Genomic DNA, 26,565 nt, shown 5'->3' with positions numbered 1-26,565 from the left:
TGTGTTGAGAAGGTTTATCTTCATAACAACCCTGTGAAGAAGGTACTATCATGGTCCTATTTTCCAGATGAGAAAACTGAGGTGTAGAAAAGTTAAGGGACTTGTTCAAGTCATACAGCTAGGAAGTAGTGGAGCCTATAAATACCTATCTGAATCCCATTGACTTAGTTACTGTATCGCTTTTGCTGAGCCACCTGCTCTCTGGATCTGTCTCCCCGCTGGTGAAATGGAGGGGATGGGATCTAATATCATTAGGGATCTTCCTTTCTTTCTTGAATCTCAGCCCTCTTATCAGCCTATCTTTTCAGACACCTGCTAGATCCCATAGGCCTCCTTGGGCCCTGCCATGTCCAGGCTGGACACTCTCCATCACCATATCAGCCCCTTCCACACCTCTGGGGTGCCTGGCTGCCACCTGCTTGCAGAAGAGGTCCCTGAGTCCTGCATGGAAGGGGCGGGAGAGGGAGAAGCAAAGGATGGGGCTGACAGCACAGTTGGAGTAGGCCAGGATGGTGCAGAAGCTGGATGCCACAAAAGCCATTGGTGTGGCAGGCAGGTCACCCACAGCTGCCACATAGCCCAGCACTGAGCAGGGCCCCCACATCAGCACAAAGACCACCAACACTACAAGGATGAGCCCTGTGTTTTCCTGGTGCTCCCGGATGCTCTCTCCCATGGGGCCACGGGGTTGTGTCCATAGGAGCCAACCCACGTGGCTGAAAGAGCAGCCCAGCCCCAGCACACAAGGCAGGAAGGCCAGGGCTCCCAGTAGGGTGAAGCAGCAGGAGGTCTGAGCAGGGTTCAGGAGCAAGAGGCAGGCCTGGGCCTCCTCCTCCACTACCACTTGCTGAAACAACCAGTTGGGCAGCGACGCAGTGAGGCCCAAGACCCACATGGTCCCACAGAGCAGCAGGCGGGTGCCTGGGCTGGATGGAAGGGCCACGTCAGGCTGGGCCACTGCCACATGGAGCAGAAGAGCCGTGGCTACCATGCTGTAGAAGGTACAGAACATGGTGGTGTTGTTGGCAGCCTGGCTGGTGGTGCAGATGGTGGGACCCAGCCACCAGTCACGCCGCAAGAAGCTCAGCAGGAGCACGGGCACCACGTAGACCAGGAAGAGCAAGTCAGACAGTGTGATGTTCACCATGAGGCTGTTGGTCAGGCGAGGAGTGGGCGGGGGGCGCACGGGCCCCGACCCACCACCAGCAGCATCAGTCCACTGGCCAGCAGCCCCACCAGCAGGATGAGGCCACAGACCCCAGCAAAGACTAGTCGGAGCAGTCCCTCGGGTATGGCTGTGAGCCCGGCGGTGGACGTGGCATTGGCCTCCATTCTTCTGCTCTGGACACACAAGGTCAGCATAAAAACCAACCTGAGGGCCGCCTCCCTCTTTCCCTGTTGAGCCCCATCCTTTTACTGACCCCTGTGCACCGTGGATGCCCTTGGAGTGCACCAGCCCCTTTAGACCTCACAGCAACCTGATGGGACAGGCTCTGTCAGTGCCCTGAGTTCAACTCTCAACTCTGCTCCTGGAAGCCCCATGACCTTGGGAAAGTTTCCTCATGTCTCTCTACCTCAGCTTCCTCAACTGTATGGAAGTGAGGAAATAAAGGAAATAAAACAGGTGTCAACAGTAACTGTCACTAAAGGATGAGATTCAGGTAGTTTTCATTTTCTTCCTTTGAATTTCTGTATTTGTAAAATTTCTGCAGGGAATACAAATTGAATCTGATAAATATTATATATATATTAAACAAAACTTTGCTCTGCCTGTGAAATGAGCAAGTTTTAATTTGAAGTTTAAGTAGGAAAATGAATATGCAAGGGCTTTGAGAAGGTATAAAGCCCCAACCAGCCGTTCCCAAGCATGTCTGCACATTGGGATCAGCTGAGGAGTTTCAAAAATACTAATACATGGGTCATACCCTCAAAGACCTGATTTGGTTGGCTTAGGCTTTTTGATTTGATTTGGCAGCCTTGAAAGACCAGCTTGGGGACCACTGCCTTCTGTGATCATGCTGGGCAGGTTACCTGGCAGGGTGGGGGGAAGCCCTGCACCCCAGCTGTCAGGTCTTCCTCCTCATCCCCACTCCATCCCACATGCTGAGGATATGCGGAGCCCCCAGATGAGAGAACTCGGGCTGAGAGATGGAGTCAAGACATCCCAGAGTTGGCTTGGGGGCTGATGTTGCCATCTCCCATCCCATAAACCAGGCCAGGAGCCCCCAGCTTTAGTGAGAAGAGGTGTGTCCACTAACTCAATAAATGAATATTTCCTGAGTGTTTACCCTGAGCCAGGTGCTGAGCAAACAAGCAGCAAACAAGACAGCCCAGTAGGGTCCCGATTCTAGTTTCCATCCCCTCTTCTCCCACACAGGGGATGGGGGCTGGAAAAACCCTTCTGTAGCTGGCTCAGAGCCAGGGCTGGGGAGGGGGTCTCCTGAGCCCCTCCTGCAGAGCCCTGCCTGGGGGACTTGTTGATCTCTGAGGCCCCATGGGAGCCACTTGCCTGAGAGCAGCTGAAAAGAGACGAGGGGGGTGGTCTCTCCAAATTCTGCCGCCAATACCCCACATCTCAGACTCTGGTTCCAGGAACTGCGAGGGAGGAGGAACTGAGGGACCACCCCTAATACCTTACCTGCCCTGGATGAATGCTATAACTGAGCCACTCTCTAGTCATTTTTTATTGCTTTTTTGTTTCTTCCACCTGGCCCAGGCCTGCCTGCCAAAGACATGGAATGTGACTGGAGAGGTGGGGAGGGAAAGGAGAAGGAATGGGGAAAGGGAAAGTCAAAGGACCTGGGCCCTGCTCCACCTAAGCGTCCATTCCTTCCTATAAGAAGCTCTATAATTTCACAGTTAAGCTTATGGACACTGGAGCCTGCATCTCAAACCCCACTCAACCACTTTCTAGCTATGTGACTATGGAAAATCCAGTCTTCTATGCCTCGCTTTCCTTATCTGTCAAATGGGGATAAATAACAGGCCCCATCTCATAGGGCTGATGTGAGGATTAAATGAAGTAATACAAGTCAAGCGCTCGAAACATAGTAGTGCGTGGCTTGATAAACGATGCTTATCGTTCTGATCCCGCCACCCTCAGTTCCAAAAATCTCTCTTCTCTGACACCGTTGCCCAGGCTCCATTTTATCCCCCTGCCCTCCCCTTCTCACTCTACACCCTGAGCCCCATCAGCCCAGTCTCACACTCCTTTTCTTAATCAGCCTCAAGCTAAGGTGTGATTAGAGCCCCCTTGGCTGCATGCCCCAAGAACTCACCACTTGCCTGGAAGTTCACTCTGAAGTCTACCTTGAGTCCCTCCTGCTGGTTTCCTCACTTGCCTCGTGCTGCTCTGCAGTTCCTGGGTCCTGCCTGGTGACTTAGAGACCCTTGACACCAGGAAAAGCTGGCAGCTCCTTCACAGCTGTGCTCTGCACGGAAGCTGGATCCAGCCAGAGAAAGCCAAGAGAGGGCTCTGGGCAGGTGTGCAGTCCCCTCTAACACCCCACCCCCAGGGCACCTGAGCTAGCTGCCTGGGGCTGGGCAGAGCTGAGGTGGGAGGGGCAGACTGGGGGAAGGGGTGCACTTCTGTACTGGATTCCCCAAAGGACAAGGGCTCTATCCACTTAACTGGCTCCCCCAGGAGTCACACCCTACCTACCTGCCTCATTAACTCACTGGCTCGTAGGACAGAGATACCAGTGCTGGCCAGGTCCTCGACCCCAGAGAGAGCCATTAGCAACAGAAGGACCTGCCACACACTCTCAGCCAAGGCCAGGCATCACTTACGCCAGCTCACCTCTCCCTGTCTCTCTGTCTTTCTCTGAGCATAGTACAGCCTAGAACCCGCTCAGAACAGGGGGAGGCTTGTGGGTTGACAAGATCCAGGAAGGGAGAAGACACTGGGGCTAAGAAAGAATCAGGGAGGAGGACAAGTAAGAGGATTGGCTGGATCATGGGAGTCATTCGCATTTACTAGCTTAGAGATTAAATGAGGTCTATTAAGGGCATCTGATCTAAACTCTGGTGGCTTCTGATACCTGAATCTTCTCCACTGCACCTCTTGCCAAGTGTTACCTGGCTTCTACTTATAAGCCTCTAGTGACAGAAAACTCAGTGCTATTGATCCCTTATAGAACTGAGCAGAGGGATAGGGGCCAAGAGTGGAGACTGATTAAACTGATAAGAGGTCTCTTTCCTCTGTCTCATGCTCTCCTGTTTTTCCTTCATTCTCTTTCTCTGAACCTCTGTCTCTTGAACTGTATTTGCTTGTCTCTCTATGAAACTGAGGTTTCCTTTGATTCAACTGAGGAAGTCACCAGCACCCGAATGATTGCTAAGTACCACACTCAGCACTCTGCCCACGCTGGACCGCAGTGCCTGGTGAGCCTTATGTGGTTAACGGTAAGATGAGACAGCAAACACAGATGACAGGAGATAGGCTAACACTGAGAGGCCGTCTTAGATTCTCAAAACAAGCTCCCCAAGGGCACTGAAAATCCCGGCCCCAGGTTATAATGTGCAGCTACCTGTCAGGAGGCAAATATGCAATTCTGGGAACTCTCACACGAGCTCCAAAGAGGAACCCATGAATAACCTGAATCAGTTTCCCCTGCTGCTCCCCAGGCCCCACCAGCCACACCCCAGCTGCACCTCGACTGCATCCAGAGATTGACACCTCAAGACAGAGGTTCCCATAGGGGCACCGTGGCGTGGAGGCAGGGGATGAGATCCCCAGATATGACCCCTTACAGGCAGATTTTTGGGGAGAGTGTGGTCGGGGCTCAGGGAGATGGGGGAAATGGGGCATAGCAGGGGCCATCAGAACATTGCTCTTCCCCAGGAATCAGATTCTGCTCAAAAGAAACCCCATGCTTGCAAACAGATACAGTGAATGAGACAAGATTCACCAGCTTTGCCAGGCATGGAACAATAGGACGGCTTTAATAAACAGGCTATATCAACTGGTAATCAGCACCAAAGCAAGCTCTTTTAAGTTTCTTTCCCTCCCCTCAACATTTATTCTTATTTCTGACTGTATGGGGAACACTCAGTCAGTGTAGAAGATTTGAAAATACAAATACGTAAAAAAAGGAAAATACCACCCCCATACATTTACCCTATAATGTTACCACCCAGAGATGTTTTGCCAGTGTTGTGGTGTGTTTTCCTTAAGTCATTTTTCTAGACTTTCCCTTTCTTTAAAGAGTTTTAACTGCCCCCACCTCCACTCCCCAGCCTTATTACTCAGAAAAGTCCTTCTTTGAAGTACAAAGGTCAGTGTTAGTACAGCCCCTGCCTGGGAGCCAAGTCCTGACCTGAGGAGGATTTTCCTGAACTTCCAAGCTGGCCATCTCTGTCACTGCTGTGTCCAGGCAGGTGGGAACAGGAAACCCAGGGAAGTGGCCATTCTACCTCAGACAGGCCAGGGGGTCATGAGCAGCAACCAGCTCTCTTTGGTGGCTTCTCAGGGGCCACCTCCACCAGTGAGCCCTTTAGTCGGTCTTCTTGCATCTTGAGTGACCTGCATGAAGATGCCCAGGCATCAGTCCTCTCTCTCACCTCCCAGGGGCAGCAAGGAGAGGTCCAAGGGTGCAGCTAGGAGGCTGCATCCCCTGAGTTTCCTCTCTCCCTGCTGCTCTGCCCCTGCCCTGCATTCCACATGGCACAAAAAAAATGGGGCCATGGAGACTTCAGCCTTCTGTCTCTTATCTGGCATTCTCTCCAGCCTACTGTGTGCCAGGCAAGGGACTTTGATTATGGCAATGAAGCCAGCATGTCCTCGCCTTGAGTGGTGAGGGAGACAGAGAGGGGAAGGGGGCAATCAGGACCAGGAATGGGGAGGCAAACAGAGGGACTTCACACCAGGTCCCAGAGGGATTTGGGGAGGAAGGAGATAGTGTCGGAGCTGAGACCGAGCAGTGGACAAGGGTTCGCTAGCAGAAAAGGAGAGTGCGTTCTGGGAAGCCAGCAAAGGCTCAGTGTCGAGAAAGAGCTTGGGGGTTAGGGAAGAAAAAGAAGCCCATTCATTCATTCATTCATTCGTTCACAATATATCTACTCTGTACTTGACACTGTCCTAAATCACGGAGCCTAAGGACTGAATGGCCAGAAAGAAGACTTCGAGGCAGCAGGGATTTGGAGCTCATGGGCCAGGAAGCCACATTCAGGAACTTGGGCTTTTATCCTAAAGCAAAGGGAAGCCATTGAGCAGTTGCCTGTCAGAGGTGTCAGGTGTGATCAGCTTTGCAGTTTAGCAAGCTCACGCTAGCTGCTTTGTCAGAGAAGGGGTTTAGAGATTATCTGGTCTAATACCCTTTCCCCCTCACTCATCTCATTCATTTATTGAGCACCTAGTATATGCCAGGCCCCAGGCAGAGGGCTGAACAAAAGGGACATGGCCCTGTCCCCCTGGAGCTACAGCCTGGTAGGGGAGGTAGGCAGCAACTAGAAAACAGACAAATGCATGTGTAATTACAATTTGTGGAGAAGGGCTTTGAAGCACACAAAAAGAGGATGTGATCCAGAACAGTGATGGAAGGGGGTGTGGTCAGGGAAGGCCCCTCCGATTGGCTGAAGTTTATGGGAGGGGCAGGGGAGATGGCACTGGAGCTAATATATGCCTCTGCCAGGCTTTTGGACTTTATTCTAAATACAGTGGAAGTCACCAGAAGGTTGGGAGCAGGAGAGTAACTCTCGCTCTCCCACTGCCCTGAGGCTGAGAGAGGGGACATGAGACTTCCTGGAGGTGATGCAGCTGATGGGACTGGTAGAACTGAAGTCAGGAGGCTTTCCATGCATTACTGTCTCTCATTCCACTGACTTCTGAGCCCTGTGATTTCATAGGTGCTTCCTCAGAATGGGGCTTTCCCTTCTGGATTCTGGGTGGGGAGTGGTAGGGTGGCACTCACCGGGCCAGATTCACCACGGGCTCCAGGATGTTGTGACCCAGGGCAGCACTGCACTCTCCAAAGGAGACCCCCAGCTCCTGCAGCCAGACAGACAGGGGTATGGGTGCTGTGGGGGAGACCACTGAGAGTCCAGGCAGCAGCCTCTATCACCAAAGACTGGGCCATCAGACAGAATCCCAGTATGTCCCCAGGCCAACCTCAACAGGTGAGAAGCCCCTCTCCTTGTGGCCCATGATCCCCAGCCTCACCCCTCTGCCCACTGGCCCTCCACCCTAGCTAGCCAAGATGTCAAAGATGCTACCCGGAAACACTCTACAGCTTCAGCGTGACGGTGGGAAGCCTGTGTCCTAACTTGGAGAAATGTCCTTGAGGACATTGTTAGACATTAGTTATGTTTTTTTGATTTCAAAAATATTTAGTTGGGGGAAATATTGGAAAAAGAAACATAAAAAGGTATAAGTACAAAATATAAACTACTCTCACTAACGTTTGAGTATGTATTTCCATTCTGTTTTATATAGCCCTTTTAATGGGGGCTGGACTAAATGGCATTATACTATTAGGTGAAACAATACGAAATTGCTGTTTTGATAGGTGCCAAACAGTCAAATATCTGCAATCTCATATGGTTCGGCCTAATCTATATCCAGAATTGCAGCTGCTTTTCTGACTTCACATTACATTGTACACATTTCCTCCACACCCTTAAGCATTCTTCCAGGACAGTATTCTTAATGGCAAATGCTAGCCTCTCACATGAAGCTCCACAAATTAACCATCAACTGTTGCCAAATGTTTGTTCTTATAAATGACAAAGTAAAGAACATCCTCATATAAATACATTTGATTATACATTATACACAGGTGCCCATTATGTTATTCTCTTAGGGATTATTTCTGATTCTTTCTTTAGGATAAGTTGCTAGAGGAGGAATTACTATGTCAAAGAGATGAGCTACTACTTTTAAGAGGAAAAAATTCCTGCCAACCAGGAACCACAATGATGACTTCATGAGTAGGAGAAATGAGAGGAAGAACGGGAAGGAAATATGATATGGAAATGCCAAGAGGGGTGGTGTCAGAGGTGGGTCAGGGAGTGATTCTTTTTTCCATCTGTATTATTCTCCAGATTTTCTGGAATGTGGCTGAATTCTGTTCATGAATAAGTAGCATCCACTATCTGGTGGTAGGGTTTTTGATGCAATCTTTCCAGGGAAGAATTTGTGTCTTAAGATAGAATAAATTAGAAGGAATGTTATGTTAATTAGAGACCAGAGATAAATTAAGATTTGACAGGGAATTTTAAGTGAAGCTTTGAAAACCTTTTTTACTCTGAAGATTTTTTTTTTAATGTAGGTTGGGACACTGTGGGGATTTGCTAATTCAACAGTGAGATTCAATGTCATGCCCACCATTACAGCCTGATGTTTGGGTCTAAAGCCCAGGTGGGTGGGAGGCTGTTGTCTACTCCAATCTGGCCTTTGATTGGGCAGGGTCAGAAATGGGCGATGGGTCCTTCTTGGTGGCCCGGGCCAGGGTAACCTACTCACTACTCTCCAGGGAGGGGTCTGCCCGGTTCAGGCTTGGAAAGGAGCCAATGCCCAGGTCCTCACCTGGGCCAGTTGCTGCCCGGCCTCAGTGGACACTTGCCGCTCCTCCTTACAGTCCATCTTGTTTCCCAGGAGAAGGATGACCACCCCATCGGACACTGTATCCTGCACACAGAACACATTCCCTCAGCCACACATGTTGAGCACCTGCTGTGTGCCAGGCCCTGGGTGGATTTGGCTCCGCCCTCTAGGAAGCTGACAGTGTGCAGCCTCCCTCCACACATGCCCACCTTTGTTATCACACCCACTCCACACTCTTCCCACCTTTGACACTTTCTCTTCCATCTGCAGTGAACCTGCCCCTCCTCTTTGCCTGCAAATATGTCACCCAGTTTCCAAGGCCAACCTGCAAAGCACCTCCCCCAGGACACCTTCCTGGATTGCTCCTGTCCATGCCTTTCTCATCCTGCTTGTGCTGAACAGCCCAGCACTTGATCACACATGCTGCCTTGGCTTATTTTGTGTTTCATGAATAATAATAGCTTCTGTTTACTGAGTGTTTACTATACACCAGGTGCTGTGGTGAAAGCAATTATATCAGTTAATCCTCACAATTCCTCTGTGAAGGAAGTCAGGAAATTGAAGTTCAGAGGGGTTAAGTCACTTGTCCTAAGTCACAGAATTGGGATGGGGTAACTAGGATTCAAACCTAGGTCTTGTTAGAACCCAGAGCCCAGCTGCTTTCGTATATTACCTTATCCTGCTGCTTTTGCATCTCTTCAAATAGACTAGAAACTTCTAGAGGGAAAACAACATGTTATTTTATACCCCTCTGCTGTGCTGGGACATACTGCAGAACTTCAGCATATACATATCAATTAAATACATAGGGGAAAGAACTAGAGATGTGTGGACAGAGAAATTATCACCTAGAGTGGCACTAGAATTGCATTATCCCCAGGAGTTAAGAAGACATCACAGAGCTTCTGTATATAGGAAAGAAATGGTTATAGGATAAAGGAAAGAGTTTGTTTTGGAGGGTATACTATGTGGTTGTGGTTTCTTTGTACCACTATGCTTCCAGCCCATCCAGCCAACTGCCCTCACTAGATTATGTCACCCACATGTCTGTAGTGTCATTTGTAATCCTGGGAGAAAAAAGGGAGGGAACAGGATACAAGTTCCCTCTTGACCTCAAAAACTGTAACCCTAGCAGCCATTAACTCACCTGGAGACAGTCCAGCCAGTAGCGCACATGGGCAAAGCTCTCCTGGGAGGTGACATCGTACATGAGCACCACTCCATCAGCTTTGCGGAGCAGCTGCCGCGTCATGCTGTGGTACCTGCCCGGAGAGTCTGCGTAAGGCCACGGCAGGCGGCCTGGCCCCAGGCCTGGCCTCTCTAGGCCTCAGCCACTCCACCTGCTTCTAATTGCTTCCCAAAGAGAGTGTGCACATACTTTCCTTCTCAGAGTGTGTTTATTGTTGAATAGGTAACAGTTCTCATTGCTCAAATTTCAAAAGGTTCCAAAGGGCACCCAGTGAGAAGTCTCTCCCTGTCGACCCTACCCTCACCCTGCAGCCATCCAGTCTGCCTCCCAGAGGCAGAGTTACCCGTTTCTGAAATATTTTCCCAGAGGTGTTTTATGTACATACATATACGTATATATGCTTACACACACACACGTTTATATATACCCATACACTGTTTGAACAAATACAGTGTAAAACACTGTACTCATTAATACTCTGTAGCCTTTACTTTATTTTATCCAGTTAATACAATGTCTTGGAGCTATTTCCTTATTTGTACATAAAGAGAGTCCTCGGTCTTTTTTGTGGCTTCATAACATTGATAATGTTTAGATTGTTTCAGTGTTTCATAATATAAATGATGTTGCTATGAACAGTCTTGGTCCCTTTGACAATATAGCCATGTACGAGTTTATGGGTAGAATGAGTTTCTAGAAGTAGAACTGCTGGACCATAGAAGATGTGTCTTTTCAGTTTGGATCACTACTGCTTAACTAGAAAGTGGAAGGCCAGTATTTTCAGGACAGCGATTGGGTAGCTGTCCCCTGAGGGCCATGTTGGGACAGCCCTCACAGGTGCCCTGCCAGACTGAGGGGACCTCTAGGTCTGGTGTCCTTCTCCCCCCACTGGGACTGGACTCATCTTTCTGTCTCTGACCTCCTGAATCCTCAGGGATAGAAGCTGCACTTGCATTTGCACTTGGTTGCCTCTTAGCCCGTGTTAGACTCCTCAAGGTTGGGGCTGCCCGCTGCACCCTCTGCAATCCAGGCTCAAGCCTGGGTCTCTGACGCCACTAATGGCAACTGTACCCATTACCTCTCCTGGCCAGCCGTGTCCCAGAGCTGCAGCGCAAAGCACTTGTTGTCCACCATCAGGTTTTTGACCCGAAAATCCACTCCTAGGACACATAGAAGGGGGTCAGGCGTACTTTCAAGTTACTGCCCAGGTCTTTTAGCTGAGGCCGGCCCAAATATATACGTGTCCCCAGTACCAGCCAGGGTGGGATGGGAACCTTCAGCTGCTGGCCTTCCCCTCTGCTCTCCACATCCCATCCATACTCATGGGCCCACATCCTCCAAGAAGCCTTCCCTGACCACCCAGCCCCCACTGCACTCCTGCCCTGACAGCCAATGCGAGGCACCTTGCATTGTCTTTACTTCTATGAAAATATCTGTCTTCTCAATTGCACGGCAGTGTTTGTTCCTCAGGCTACTCAAGAAAATCAGTTTTATTTATTTTTGTAATACTCCTTGTTTCATTCCTAATTGTTGCATGCATCTTCCCCCTTTACCCAGACAGCAGGGCAGACAGGTAGCCTGAGAGAGTGGAAGAAGCACTGGCTTCAGGGATGACCAGCTGGGCTGTGAGTTATCCAGCCTCTGCTGCTGTACTCTCTGTGTGACCTCAGGCAAGTCACTTCACCTCTATGAGCCTTCCTTCCTTATCTTCAAGGTGGCAATTTAAAATGACTCACATCACTGGGTGGTTGGGAGGGTTAAATGACTTATGTCAGGAGTCAGCCGAGTGTCTGGGGAGTGAGAGGTGGTAATTTTTATTATCACTATGAATTCTCATCTCCCTGGACACAAGTTCTTTACATTTCACAGTCCCCATCCCTCCCTGTGTCATTATTTCAGATCCTTTCTGTCCCTGGAAATATGGAGGTAATATGAAATCCCAGGAAGATTTGGAATCTTTGGAGTATACCTTCGTGCCAACCCTCATTTCCCAAGGAACCCAGGTGGGGGGTGAGGTGCTGGAGGGGGCTGCTTTGTCCCCACGCCCATCCCCTGTGCTAATGGAGCCTTGAGGCTGCAGAGCGCAGTGTACGGCCCGGACCAGCTCAGGAAAGAGGTGGCTCTTCATAATAGCCCTGAGCTACTAGAGACCTTTCTCAAGGTCTCTCATGGTGACCCCTCTAAGCATCTGCTGCCGCCCCTGGTGGTGACAGAAGCCATAGACACCCCCTGCCCATGCTGTCCACTGGAAGCTGGGAGAAGCAGCTCCAGGAGGTCTGGCCTCGGTAAATGGTGAAGCAGAAGTCTGTAGCATCCATTTCTCTTTACTGCCCTCTTCCCTGAAGGTCTTAGGAAGCCCAGGGTCTGCAGGAACTTCTGACGTTATCTAGTCCCACTGCTTGTGATGATATCCAGCCTCTGCTTAAATACCCACCATATGATCTAAGGATTATTCTTTGCTTTTAATAACTCCCCTATTAATCCCACTTTCCACCTCCCTGCCTATCGCCCTCCGAAACCCATCCATGTGCCCCTCACATCCTCCCCCAGACATGTTACAGCTTAACCACATAAACTATTAGGAACGTAATGTTTTCTGCTTCCCAAAGAATCTGCTATTTTATACATGCACAAACCCAGGGAGAGGGCAACACTGAACCCAGGAAAGAATAAAACTTCTGGTGTGGGGTCATGTGCTTTGAAGGCAGGTGGCCCTGGGTATGAACTTTGGGACCCAAGTAGGGTAAGAAACTTAACCGGGTCTTCAATTCTCTGTTTTCCTAATCTGTAAAATGGGGATAGATAGAAAAATCCTCGCAAAAATGCACATTCAGATATAACTCCTTTGGCTCTGGATCTGGTCCTCCACCTGGCCTTGTTCTCAAATGCAGGCAGGTAAGAGAAGGGAGTGGGAATGGAGGAGGGTGATGATGAGCAGGGAAATGTTCATGACTGTGGAAGCCAGAATCATCCCTATGGTTGAGCAAGATGGATGACAGCCACCAGGGGCAGTAAACTGCAGGTGAGCCTGGGACAGATTTGGATCACACACCTGGATCTCAGGTCCTCCAGCCAGCTAGTAGTGCAGCAGCCTTGCCCTGTCTTTTTTACAATTATGCAAGCTGTCTTTTTCTCAGTTGACTTTTGGGGAGTCTTCTTACCACGTAATAGTGGGAGAGGCTCAATTACAGGGAGGGCTGTTGTAAAGAATAAGACATGTATGCCTGGTGCCTTGTAGGTGGTCTGTAACCGGTAGCTTAGGTGATTAATGATGGTGGCCTTGCAGACCCTGTGATCCTGCTCAACCTCAGGCCAGAACTCCTATGGGTCCCCCATCCCCCAGGACACTGCATTTTTACCTGGCTCCCCAGGTGAGGATTCTCAGGCAGAGAAAATTTTGAGAACTTGTCCTGGGGGCGCCTATCTTATGTAAAGTTTAAGAACTTTATCCACTGGTCTGGCACTGTTCCCCAGTCAACATCCACCCTGACAGACACAAAGATGCGGATCACTCCATCTTTGCCCCTAAGTGGGATATACCCACGAGCTCTTTTCTGTGACTCTGCAGTGTTCAAGTGGCCACATATCCCAATATTTTTAGGGAGAGGGAGCTTTGTACTTTGGGACATATTATTTGCAAGAGCCACTGAATTAGACATTATCAAATATTTACTTATATTAATAACAACCATGAAAATAGCTAATATTAATTGAGCACTTAATACATGCCAGATACTATTCTAAGACCTTGATATGTACTAACAGAGCTAATCCTTACAAGCACTCCAGGAAGTCAGCACTATTGGTGCCCCCATCATGCTCAGAGGGCTTAAATAATACCACTAGTAAGTGGCCAAGCTGGGGTTTGAACTCAGGCACCTGTGTTCCTGACTTACCCCACTCTACAAATACATTCTGTGTAAAATGTTCAACTTGCCCAACATGACCTCCTGCCAGAAGCTGGCTGACTGGCCTGGGGCTGGTCCTGAGCAAAGTCAAGCGGCACGGACCCTGCAGTGGCCCGCCCAGGGGCCAGGTGGGTGGAGACCTACTTGTTTTCACCTTCAGCCAGTGCCGGCACCTAAATTGCAGGGTGCTTTGTTGATGTGGCACATTATAAGCTAATCAGATCAATGCAGAAAAAGCAAATTACCTGTAATTAGAGATGATTAGTAAAATAGCCAGATTATGTGCAAAATAATGTGTAATGCAGGGCCTGTGGCCAGGGCAGAAACTACAGTTTCCACAGGGTTGGCTTGTGGCTGACTCTGGGCCTGCTCCAGCCTGTCAGCCTGGTCCCCTGGGTCCCCCCTCCCTCCCCCACCTCCCTCCCCAGGTGGGTCCTTACCTACGGTGGCTGTCAGCTGAGTAGCAAATGAGTTCTGATGCAGCAGGTGCAGGAAAGATGTTTTGCCCACGTTCGAGTCTCCCAGGAAGATGACATGGAAGGCGTAATCAGGGTTGGCTGAAGGAGGCTCACTGGCCATGTGCTCCCCTGGAAATGGGGTTGACCCAGCACCCCTGGAGTCCATTCCTGGGTCTTTAGGCCAGTTCTCTGCCCTCGGGTCTCTGGATTGAGGGGGACCTTGTTCTTCTGCATGAGCAGTTGTGGGTGGGGGCCTGGGTTGGGCTTCCAGTTCAGCCCTGGTTGGGAGGGTTTGTGTGGGCTCCCAGGGCCCTGCTCCATCCCCAGGCTGAGCCCCAGTGCGGGGAGAGTCCCTTGGAGGTGATGGTTTTCCAGGAGCAGGGGTTTCTGCTTCGGCCTGAGCCTGTGCTGGGTCATGTGGGAGGGAAGCAGGCAGGAAATCTTGCTGGGGGAGTTCTGAATGCCCAGTTTTCAAGCCAAGAGCCTCAATGGATAGCTCTGAACTGAGATCCTGCCCTCCTCGGTCCACTCCTTTACTTTCCTCCACCCTGGACTCCTCTTCCAGACCCTGGTGGGCGAGGGCAGGCAGCCCTTCTGGCCCAAGGATCTGGCCATGAGCTCCTTGTAGCCCCCCAGGATGGCTCTCCTGCACATCTGGGCCTGGCTTGCTCTGCTCCAATCTCTCTGTGGGAATCTGACCTACAGGCTCCAGACCCTGGGAGGGCTCAGCCAGCCCTGCTATGAGGGCTCCAGCTTCTGGGGACCCATGTCCTGGCTCAGAGCCAGTGGCATGTGGGTCCTGATGTAGGGCCTCTCTTTGCCTGGGCAGCTTGGCTGGGACAGGCCCAAGCTCAGGACCCTCATCGCCTGGGTATAAGGCCTGGAACTGTTCTCTGGGCCCAGCTGGGGCCTGGGGAGGGGGAGAGGTCACAGGATGAGGGGGCCTATCCTCCAAAGGAATAAGCACTTTAAGCTCAGTTGCCACCAGACTCCCTGACTCCCCAGTTGGGGCTCCTGGGAGACCCCAATGGAAGTGGACCCGAGGCCCAGGCCCTGACTCCTCCTTGGGTTCCAGGCTGGGGAGTTCATTGGACTGCCCTGGGCTGATGTCCTGCCCATCTGGATCCACTGCTTTCTCTTCCTTGGTCTGGGAAGTCACTCCAGGGGGGCTCCTTGGAGCCCCATCTGGATCTGAAGGTGGCTCCTGACCAAACAGAAAAGCACGTGGCTCCGATATAGAGATCTGCCTGACCACTCGGGGTGTCTGGGGGCCTGAGGGGGCTCTCGGGGTTGGGGGTGGGCTCCAGGAGATCTGCAGGGCTCTGTGGGGGGTGCTGCTGATGCTGCTCAGGAGCTGGTCCCAGTCATCGTTGTCCCCAAACAGTCCCGGCAGGGGAGCCTCCTCAGAGGAGACTGCCTGAGGGTCTGGAGCCTTCTCCTCACCTGCTCTGGGGATACTAGAACAAGTGTGGGAAGCTAAGGTCAGGGGAGAGGCAGGTAGATGCCACACCAATCCTGCCTCCATCCCTCACCATTGGGTATACACCTCATGGCTAGCCCTCCCTTCTGGCCTTCTCTTTGGCAGTTCTTCTCCCCTGGCGTGCACTACCCACTCCTCCCCCTCATCCAATCCTGCTCATCCATCAAGGCCTATATTCAGCCTCACCTCCTCCAGGAAGCCTTCCTTGACCATTCTGGCCCATCCCACTCCTCTGACCTGTGACAAGTAGATTGAATGCCTGCCAGGGATCTAGCACTGTGCTAGCCCATGTGTGTACGTGTCTGTGTGTGTGTGTATGTTTGAACCCCAGTTACTTGATCCTGGGCAGATGACTTTCCTCTCTCTGTTTCCTTGTCTGAGAAATGGGCATGATAATCCCAGCCTAGCAAGGTTGTTGTGAGGTTTAAGGAGGGAGTCTGAATGTTCTGGGTGAACTCAGAGCCTCCCTCCCCTCTTCCAGGAAGCACCTGGTCTCCACCCCAGCCCAGGGATGGCAGCTACTTGCCTCGGTTCCTCCTCCATCTGCCAGGACACACGGCCCCTGGCAGCATTCAGGTGCCCCCTGGTCACCTGCAGCTTTCCCCGCACCTCCTCCAGCCGCCCAGCCAGGTCACGCTCGGCCTCCCGAAGCTGCTGGTTCTCCGAGCTGGCCTCCTGGTGTGTGCTGCTGAGGCGGTGGAGCTGGGCCTCCAGCTGCAGGAGGTGGAGGATGAGGAGAAGAGAGGCCCAGTTGCCCTCCAGGGGAACAAACAGCCTCCCAAGGCCATTGTGGGGCACTGACTCAGGCTCCTGGAGACTCAGCTTAAAACGTAGGTTTGGGGAGTATTACTCCTTACTGGCCTAATTAGCTCCATTACCTCCCACCCAGAAGAGATACTGGAAATGCTGGAATAGGGAAGAGAGAGGGAACTGTGCAAGAAACACAAACTGCCAGAACCACAAGGGCCTGAAATGTAAATGGGATCACACCCTCCTCTACTCAAAGCTCTGCAGTGGCTGCTCATCTCTGAGCCCCGTCTGATTGGCAAGGAGCTCCTGATCCACCAGCAGGTCACATGGCTGGGAGACGGAGAGCTGCTTGACCATACCGGATGGAAGGCAATGGCCTCGAAATAGGCTCCAGGACCCTGCAGTCTCCCCTACCCCACCCCTGTTACATCTCTGATCTTCTCCCACTGCCCCGGCTCCTGCAGTCTGCTCTCGCCCACAGGTGTCCTTGCTGGTCCTTGAACATTCACAGGACATCATGCCCACCTCGGGGCCTTTGCACTCACTATTCCCTCTGCCTGGACTGCTCTTTCCCCAGATACCACATGGCCCACCCATCACCTCTTTCAGGTCTTTACTCCAAGGTCGTCATCTCAGTGGGGTCTTCCTTGACTCCCCTATCAGAACCTTTCTATCCCCCTGCCCTGCTTTCCTTTATTCTCCTAAGTACTTTCACTACCTAATATGTTATAGACTTTACTTGCATATTTGGTTTATCACCTGTTTCTGTAACTACATAATAACTCCATGAGCAGGAATTATTTGTGTCTGTTATGTTCCTCAGAACCTAGAAAGTTGCCTGGCACATTGTGGGTGCACCATAGATAGTTGCTGGGTAAAGGATTGAGTGGCCAGGGGGCAGAGGCTTCATGTCCACAGGGGACGGGACAAAATGGCCCCATATGGAAAATCTAACCTCCTCCGTTGGCAGAAGGGGCCTGCCTCAATTTCCAAGGAGAAGCTTCTGCAGAGGCACCTGGGAAATCAACCCGTGTCAGGAGAGTGAGACCAGGTGGCGGGACCAGCCAAGGCAATGGTGGGGAAGGCCCTGGGAAACTGGTCCAGTGCTGAAGAGCTGTTGGTTTTCCCAGTTACAACAGATGGTGATTTTACTAAGGTCAGTGGTCTGGAAGTTGAGGAAGGAAGAGACACTGGGGCAGGGTCTCAGACCCAAAGGCTTAGCCACAATGCCAAGTGGAAGAGAGCATAGCCTACAAGACCTGGGGTGTGGGGACAGCAGGTATGCTGACCAGACCACAGACTATGATCTATGATTCTAGGTCATAGTCAGAGACAGTAACAACCCTGATGTACAAAGTACCTACTATGTGCTAGGCATCATCTTAGGCCCTCAAATATAGTATCTTTAATCATCCCAGCAGCCTTCTAAGGCAAAAGTTCTGATCTCCATTTCCCTGATAAGGAAATCAAGTTTCAGAGAGGTTAAAAACCTGCCCAAGGTCACCCAGCTGATGATGGAAATGAGAGTGGAACACCACCCTATCACCAAGCTTCTCCAGCATTGAGAATTCAGAGTGTTTCCTCAGTGCTTTCCTGTTTCAAAGTGCTTTCTCATTTATTACCACATTTGACACAACAAGCTGGGAAGATGCAGTAGATGTGGCTATTCCCATTCTACAGACAGAGAAACTACAGCCAAGACAAGCAAAGGTATTTCCTCAGATTTGCATGGCTTTTAATTGCAGGGATTTGAACTTGGACCTTCTGACTCATGTCCCAGTGCTTCCACTGCACTACCTGGCCTCATCTCAGAAAAGGACCAAGACATCTCTTTCCTAGGGGGCTACTCTGATACAGGAGCCCAACCAGCCCAGTGAATCCTCAGAAACTGGGCTCCCAGGGAAGCCCTGTCACTCACCTCCTTCTGGCCCTCAGTCAGCCGCTGCACCTCACGTTCTTTGGCCTCCAGTACCTCCTGCATCTGGGAGCTGAGGGCCAGGCCCCGGGAGTCACTCTGGGGAGCAGAGAGGTCTCAGGCCCTGAACTGCAGAATCTAAGACCCAGCTGGACTGGGCTGGCCCTTCCCACACTTCACCTCCTCCCAGGCCTGGGGAGCAGGGTCCAGGATGTCCCAGCCAGGAGGGGTTGCAGGACAACTTTCTTGACTCAGGGCTAGACTCTAGCAACAAGGAGCCTGAGGCCCAGAGAACAGAAGGAGTGGCTCTGGGGGACACATGAGACCAGGCAGGGCACCTGGGCTCAGCACTTGCCACCCCATCTCTCTGAGGAATGGAGCTCAGAGGTGTGAGAAGATCCATTCCCAGCAGCCTCCCGCTGCCCCACACTGGCCAGTTGCTGGCCCACTGCTTAGCCAGCAGAGGAGTCCAGGGCTAGGGGAGGGTGAGCTGCCTAAGGGTGGAAGCCCACCTCAGCCTGCAGCTGCTGCTTCTCCCACTGGATCTGCTGCTCCATTTCCTCGTAGAGTTGCTGAACCTCGTGATGGTGGTCAGAGTCCCGCCTGGAAGGGGTGGGAGGTGGGGCCAGGCACCACATCAGCACCCTAGGACCCTGCTGTTGACAGGGGTGGTCTGGGCCAGGGCTTGGAGTCTATCCTACTGCTCACCTCACTCTGCCAGTGGTCACAGAGCCCTGTCACCCTAAGAACAGTCATCCCAGTAACAGCTCCCTGACACATATATCCTTGACATTGATTGCCTGGTCCCAGCACGCTGACTCCTATAACCATCAGCAGGATAGTGGTTCCTGTGGCCCCGTCTCATGGTCCCCATAGCCACATCACTCTGTTCCCACTTCCTGCCGTCACCATCCTCCTACCCCCGTAACTCAGACTCCCTGGCTGGGCTGTGCCTGTGCCAACCCCAGGGTTACCACGTGCATTGAAAGCTACGTGAGTGGTGCCCTGGAGTTGGGTGCCACAGTGGCCCTGCAGCAAGACACGCTGGCCATTCCCACTTTTGTTGAAGGCCTAACTCTGTCCTCCTCAGTAGGTCCCCTTAGTCAATCCTTCTTCCAGCTCAACGCTGCACGTCCAGTTCCCAGGATCCGCTGTGGACCCCTGGCCTCGGTTCTTCTGGAGCTGAGGGAATTCAATAGAGATTCAACTAAAATGTAAAGAGCACCCACTGTGTGCCGACAGCGGCTGGGGGAGGCCCTCTGGCCCCAACTCACTTCCTCAGGGTCAGTTCCAGAACCTCCTTGTCAGCCCGTGCCTCCTGCAGGCGGCCAGTCATCTTGGCTAGAAAGCCCTCCAGGTTGCCCGCCAGCTGGGGCTCCTCCTGCCGCAGCTTCCTCCACAGCTGCCAGATTTCCGCCTGCCTGGGAGGGAGAGACAGCCAGAGACTAGCCATGTGGTGGGACCAGGAGGCGGAGGAGCCCCACTCCTCAGTTTTAATGGCAACACCCCAAGAGACTCGGGCACCTGGGCCACAAATATCTATTTATACCCTACAAGGTGTAAATCAAATGCCACCTCCTCCAGGAAACTTTCCCAGCTGTGTCCTTTCCCTTTGTGAAATTCCCACAGCAATTTGTCTCTCTACAGTTTGGTTATTCATTGTCAGGTGAGGGGACTTGGGAGTCTGATAGCCCAGGGCTTCCATTCGCTTTCTCTGTTCTCCTACTCTGTAGCTGTGTGATATTTAGCAAGTCCCATGCCCTCTCTGAGCCTATTTGTAAAATGGCTGCTTGAGAAGGAGACACACCCAGTGAAAACACCGGCTTGGGGCCTGGCACATGGTCAGCACTCGATAAATGCTGCTTTCACAAGAATCTAATTAAGTCATGAAGACAGATGCCTGAGGGCTGAGCCCAGGCTAAGCTGCCAAGTGGGTAAATCACTCCCCACCACACCTTCCCCGCCAGCCTGCACCCCAAGTCCCACCCTGCCTGCCCCACAACACCTGCCCCACCCTCTGAGAGCTTGTTCTCAGAGCCCTGAGGGGCGGGCAAACCTGGGAGAACCTGGGCAGATGGACAAGGGTGATTCCCTGTGGGACCTGGGGGATATGAGAGTGGCATTTTTAGGCAGGGCCCCCTTTCTCTGAGTCTGAGTGAACCGCAAGAGCCCAGAGCCTGAGACAATTTGGTGGAAATGCCCCCCGTCTCTAAGCCTGCCCAATATAGAGCATCAACATGCCTGAAATCACTCCACTGGGAGACCCTCTTTTTGGGGTAAGAGAAGCACCCTCAGGGAGTTTCATATTCTTAAGAATGTGAGTCCCCTTGGGAAGCTGATCCTTCTGAGGAGTGATCATGTAGGGCAGGGCAGGGAGGGGGGGGGTTGGGGTAGATGGACCCCTGGTGAGAAGGTTTTCTCCACACATGGCTTCATTTAATCCCACAACAGCTCTTATGCTCACGCAGCAGCCAGGGAAACAGAGGTCAGAGGTTGGGCTACTTGCCCACAGTCACACAGCTAACAAGTGGCCGAATCAGGATTTGCACGCATCTCTGCCTGGTGGCTTCCATCTTGACATTGTGTCCAGGAGAGTCCTCACCCCCTCTGAATGGCAGTGCCTCCCCCTGTCCCTTTCCCCCACCCCAACACACACTGTGCTGGCCTTACTCAGGAAGTAAGTGGCTGGCCCCCAGCTGCTCCATGAAAGCAGAGAATGCCTCCTTCTCTGCAGCATCGGCCTCCTCCAGCACTGGGAAGCTGGTGGCTACAGATTCTCGCTTGGAAGGCAGTGGCCTCTGTCTATGTAGCCTGTGGGTGCTCAAGCTGGAGCCAAAGATGTTCTCTGTGGAACAGAGTGGGACAGAAGGGAGCAGAGTGGGGTTGGGCTCAGTCCCCTGACCTACCCCCTTGCCCTGCTCCAGCCCTTGGGAAATCATTATAACTGTGTCAGTCGCACTTACAGAGCCATGGTCATACATTCCTCACATCAACCTTGGGAGTTTACTTAAGGTAGACACTGTACCCATTTTATAGATGAAGATCTGAGGCCCAGAGAGGCCAAAAGACTTGCTGGAAGTCATATAGCAGTTCCATGGTGGCCAACACATTCTTTTAACTCAGTCAAGGGATTATTTATTGAGCATCTACTATAAGCTGGGGACAAAATTGGCCCAAACTCCTTCCCTGGTGGATCTGACACTTTATGAACACTGAAAAGGGCACATTAAAAATAAAAAATTTGTCAGGTGAGCTAAAAGAATAAACAGGGTAATTTCCATTGAGAGGCTGGACAGGGTCTACTTTGGAGGAGGTGGTCAGGAGTGTCCTGAGGAAGTGACATTGAAACTGAAATGTGAATAAGAAGAAGGAATAAGCCGTGTGAATTTCTAGGGAAGCATATTCCAGGCAGAAAGGATAACACATGGAAAGGCCCTGAGGTAGGAGCCAGATTGGCATGCTGGAGGAGGCGAGAGGTGCTGCGTAAGCCCAGGAGGTTGTCAGAATCGGGATGGTGCTGGCCTGTAGGCCCTGGGAAGGGGTTTGAATTTTGTTCCATAGACATTGGGAAGTCTCTGGGCACGACTGGATACAGATGGGAAGGTGGCTTCTTGGGGCTGCGTTGACAACACTGCTTCCTGTGCTTCCCCTACTCCACAATTCTGGGTCCTCATTCCCCCTCCCTACTCCCAGCCTCTCAATCACCAGAACCAAAGCAACCACCTCCTGGGGTGGCCCCAGCCTGTAAATGCAGACTCCTGGCCTCTCTCTCTATTGTCCCCCAAACTCTTGGAGACTCAGCAGACCTGAGAACTTCAGATGGCTTTGCAGACATTTAAGGCTGAGCTGTGCTTTTCAGGGTCTCTGCAAGGACACCACTTCTGCCATTCCCTGGGCTGGAAGTGCTTCTTCCCCCATTGAGCTCAGCAGGAATAATGTGTCTCCGGCCTTGGTGTCTTTAGATCCTTTTGGGCCTGTCTTGAGAAGCGGGTGTTGGACCAACCTGTCCACTGGGGGCTAAGAGCCTAGGAAGCTTCCACCCACTACATATCACCCTCTGCTACTCCCTTGGGGCCTCGAATTCCTTTAACCAAAACCAGAATGTGAACTTCCTCAGGCAAAAACAAGTCCCCTCATCTCAAGAACAGGGGGTGCTTAACCTCTTGCTCAAGGGAAGCCTTTTATTGGGAAGAAGACAAGGGAAGCATCAGAAGGCAAGCCTGGAGGCCTTTCTGGAGGAAAGGAATGCTCAGGGGGCCCCCAGCCAATGAACTGCTCTCAGGGGTGTTGTGATGGTCCTGTGGTTTGTAGGGTATCACTATGGCCTCTCTTGTCCGCCCAGCCTCACCCCGTACTGGGAACACTCCCCAGAGGCCCCTTCAAAGCAGACATACTGAGCCCAGAGCTGAATTCTTCAAGGGAGAGACGTCCCTTCCGTTCCATATCCACCCAGTCAAAGATCATCTCCAGTTCCTCCTCACTGCCCAGGAAGCTGAACTTGGCCACCTGCAATGAAGAAGTAAGTTGGATGCTGTTTCCACTGGGGAAGGCTCTGGGCCACCCTCAAAAAAGGAAAGGTGAAAAAAAAAGGAGAGGTGTTTGTCTTCAGTCACCCCTCCTTCCCTCTCCCCAGTTTTGGAGTCCCATCCACAACTTGACTTCAAGGCTGACCCTTGAGGCTCCCAGACCCTATCCAAGGCCACCCTCTCAGCAGAGCCTTGAACTTCCTCCACTTCTTTTCCCTTACTCCATCCAACATCAAACCTTATCTGTTCCGTGTCTCATCCCTTTAGGACTCTAATAGAGGATAGTAGCAAATTCTCCCCAGAATGTGTTTATCAGTATTCAAAAATTATCTGGAACTTGACAGCACATCCTTTCAGTATTTTACAGGGGCAAAAGCCACGCAAGCATCTTCTAGATTCTGTATAAAGGTACTTAATTCATCTCACGGGACTGATTAGAGGTTCCAGACTAAATGAAGTCACATGTTAACTTGCAGGTTTTTGTCCAGGAGAGATGTAAATAATTTTTGTCTGATGGAACAGATAATCCCAAAGATTTATGACCTGCTATACATTAACCAGCTTTTTAAAATCTAACCCAGCCGTCTAACTTTTTTTGGTTAAATTACTTCGAGCTTTTTAAATACTCTTTCAACCATTCATAACGTAACTCATTAATTAGTTAAATAAAATCTTTGATATAGATTCATTTTATTTTTGCCTAAAGGTCATGATTTTACCTTTTTGGAAATTCTATTTTAATAGTTTTGGGCATTCCCCAGAGAGGCCCCACTGGACTCAGCTGTCAGAACCCAGTAAACTGTGTTGCAGGAAAAGAGCCCCAAACGGGTTCTAGGAGGTCAGGCACTTAATTTCTTGGCTCTTGAAGGGAATCCCACGTGTGATAGAACTTCAAGTCTGCTGATTCTGTTTCTCTAGTTTTTGTTTCTGTTTTTGCTGATTTTCTGTTTCTGGTTGTGGTGGCAGCCGGGATGGGGAATTCCACTGTATGGACTGACCGTTGCGTGATCTCCCCGGGATGTGTGTTGGAGACGTAGTGTCTGTCAGTTGAGAGACAACGGAAAATATGGTTTGCTAATCTTTTGTTGTTGGTGGTGGTGTTTGTTTTTCTATGTGTGACCTCAGATCAGTTAAGAATTTTGTGTCCACTGGGAAGAACAGCTCTTTGGAATCTGGACTGGGGAGTGTTTGTGTTTCTGTGTTTACTTTTGACCTGTGGCTGGAGTTGTAGAAACGAAGCCAGACACTCTATCTGTCTGTATCTCTATGTGTCTGTAATTCAGAAAGGCCCTTACCTCTTATTGCGAGTGTGAATATTTTTCTGTATCTGGATATGGATAACTTAGAGTCCCTCACAGGGGTTCTGTGTGGATTGATTTGTAGAGACAAATAAGGGCGTATATAAATCTAATGGCCCCCAAAGTCACAGAAAATAAAGAAACTGAACTTCTAATGCTTTAAATGTGCTGGGCTTACAAAAAAATTCATTTTTATAAGAAATTGCTAACTCAGAAAACTTTTAAGGAGCCAGGTTCATATAATTAAGGAGAATCTTTGGACAAATTAGATTGGTTTACGAAAGATAAATAATATTTGTGTTTTCTCTGCCCTATAGTAAATATAATACAAGTATACATTCTATTTTTCTAAGATCTGGATTTGCTTTTTGTAAAGAAACTAGTTAATCTGAATTTCCTATACTTCTCATCTTGTTTTACTTTCAAATAAGCCAACATTATCTTTACATAATATTTAAGATTATAAAAATATAAACTTGTGTTCTACGCAGTTGATTTATTATTCTAACAAATTTTATATCAACGGTACTTGTATTTCCAAGAGACTTAGGTAACTTGAAATACCTGAATTGATAGTAATTAAATTAATGGATAAATACTTTTGGTCACCTGGAAATTTTCTAGGAAAAAACACTGGAACATTGATTGTTAAGCAGAATTTTAAATTTATATGCTTTTACTTATTTTTATATGCTAAAAAGCAACTATCTTTGGGTCATGTTAGTGTATGAATTCATTTTTGCCACTTTAAATAGTTGTGCCAGGGAAAGCAGGGATTGAGGTAGATATGTGTACAATCATATTCATAGCAGCAATATTCACAATAACTAAAAGATGGAAGCAACTCAAATGTCTATCAAGGGTTGAATGGATAGATGAAATGTGGTATACACAAACAATGGAATATTATTCACCCTTAAAAAGGAAGGGAATTCTGACATGTGCTACAACATGGATGACCTGTACTGTATGATTCTATTTATATGAGGAACCTAGAGTGGTCACATTCTTGGAGACAGAAAGTAAAATCCTGGTTTCTAGGAGAGGAGGAGCTAGGAGAATGGGGGTTAGTGTTTAATAGGTACAGTTTCCTTTAGAGAAGATGAAGAAGATCTGGAGTTGGATGGTGGTGATGGTTGCACAACAATGTGGATAAACTTAATGTCACTGAACTCTACACATAAAAACGGTTATAATGGCATATTTTATATTATGTAAATTTTATCATAATTTTTTAAAGTTGTACAAGGGTATGTGTGACTGTAGAAAGTCATGTGATGTGTGTTTGTGAGCTTTGCTAGTCAGTTCTCAGTTATTTACCCCCTAGTTCTTTCTGGGAAACAGAGGTTAATTACTTTGTTGAAAGTTATAATCACTGAGGGTGTTTGAGACAATACGAGGAACAAGAGTGACAAAGAAAAACAACTGTATCTGCAAGGAAAATGGGATGTGTTTTTGCTTTTCAAGGTTTAAGGAAAGTGGTTTTGTCTTAAAGTGTCTAGTTGTTCCAGGACATGAAAAAGGATTAAAAGCAAAATCTGAATAGATATAAAGAGTTGTAGAGGGTTTGCTGAAATGCAATCTTAGTTGTCTTGATTTTTAACACCTGAGTCTATAAAATAGACTATGAAATATACATTAACATTTTGCCAAATTTGGCTCAGCTTTGATGGGTTTAAAAGTAAATACCAAAAAATAAATCTTGTGGAACTTTTACCGCCACATGTTATATTAATGCAAAACTAGAATTCGGCTCCATCTCTATTAAAATGATAAATTGGCCCTAAAGCTCTAAGGAAAGGGATAAAAAGAGGTTACTATTAATAATCTGTGTAAGTTGTGCAGGTAACTGATTCCGAATCTCAGCAGAATAACTTTCTCTGCTTTGTTTTGGCTTTATTGTGTTCTGATTTTCTTTAAAACAAAAAGCAAAGCCACTTCCCCATCAAAGAGCTAAATGTCCTTACAACAGTGTTGCCTTCTGTATTTATTTCAAAATATTTTGTTTTACTGTCACTTTGATTAAATAGGTAACCAAGTACTATTTCTCAGAATCCCATGATTCTATCTTAACCTAATGCCCTGTCTTCTCTGATAGTTCTTTTGGTTTTGCCTTCCCAACATCAGATCCTAAGTTTAGGTAAATTAAATTTAAATGTCAGGATATTTTTCTCTTTATTTATTAAATACCTCGACACTATTATAAAAGCATCATAGGAAGAACTGGCAGATCAGAAGAGACGTTCAGCCTTTCCTAGCTAAGTTTACAAAGGTAAAACGCTATTAATATACGTATTTCAGAAATTGCATGCTTTATAGGAAAGCCCTGGAGATTTCTCAATGCTTTTGCTATGCATAATATGTTCTTACCTTCAGGGGAAACACTGAGCAAACGCTTATGAAATATTTACACACTGTATCCCAGTAGAACATTTTACTCTCTTTCATTTTGATATTCTTAGTTACTGTAATAAATAACCACAGCTTTTCAGTCTCGTT

The 26,565-nt window shown here is 49.4% G+C and overlaps 2 protein-coding genes across 2 annotated transcripts in view; both read right to left on the bottom strand.

The window, feature by feature from the left end:
• Positions 1–234: 234 nt before the first annotated feature.
• LOC105064258 (allatostatin-A receptor-like) lies at positions 235–1,362 on the bottom strand. The gene is given in 2 exon segments (XM_010949138.3): positions 235–1,167; positions 1,170–1,362. Coding segments are annotated over 2 exon segments (1,056 nt in total). The 3' UTR covers positions 235–304.
• A 4,025-nt stretch (positions 1,363–5,387) lies between these two features.
• RAB44 (RAB44, member RAS oncogene family) overlaps positions 5,388–26,565 on the bottom strand; it is a 29,567-nt gene continuing 8,389 nt past the window's right edge. The window contains exons 3-14 of the mRNA XM_074348595.1: positions 22,637–22,748; positions 20,913–21,087; positions 19,517–19,663; positions 18,755–18,845; positions 18,246–18,341; positions 16,104–16,291; positions 14,080–15,554; positions 10,810–10,891; positions 9,690–9,804; positions 8,525–8,626; positions 6,912–6,988; positions 5,388–5,524 (exon numbers count right to left, since the gene is read on the bottom strand). Of these exons, the coding sequence (XP_074204696.1) occupies positions 5,434–5,524; positions 6,912–6,988; positions 8,525–8,626; positions 9,690–9,804; positions 10,810–10,891; positions 14,080–15,554; positions 16,104–16,291; positions 18,246–18,341; positions 18,755–18,845; positions 19,517–19,663; positions 20,913–21,087; positions 22,637–22,748 (2,751 nt within the window). The 3' untranslated portion in view covers positions 5,388–5,433. The remainder of the gene's footprint in view (positions 5,525–6,911; positions 6,989–8,524; positions 8,627–9,689; positions 9,805–10,809; positions 10,892–14,079; positions 15,555–16,103; positions 16,292–18,245; positions 18,342–18,754; positions 18,846–19,516; positions 19,664–20,912; positions 21,088–22,636; positions 22,749–26,565) is intronic.

The sequence above is a fragment of the Camelus bactrianus genome, chromosome 20 (genome assembly GCF_048773025.1).
Source record: "Camelus bactrianus isolate YW-2024 breed Bactrian camel chromosome 20, ASM4877302v1, whole genome shotgun sequence".
NCBI lineage: Eukaryota > Metazoa > Chordata > Mammalia > Artiodactyla > Camelidae > Camelus > Camelus bactrianus.
Note: the sequence above shows the minus strand (reverse complement) of the source record. Positions and strands in the feature narration are given on the sequence as shown.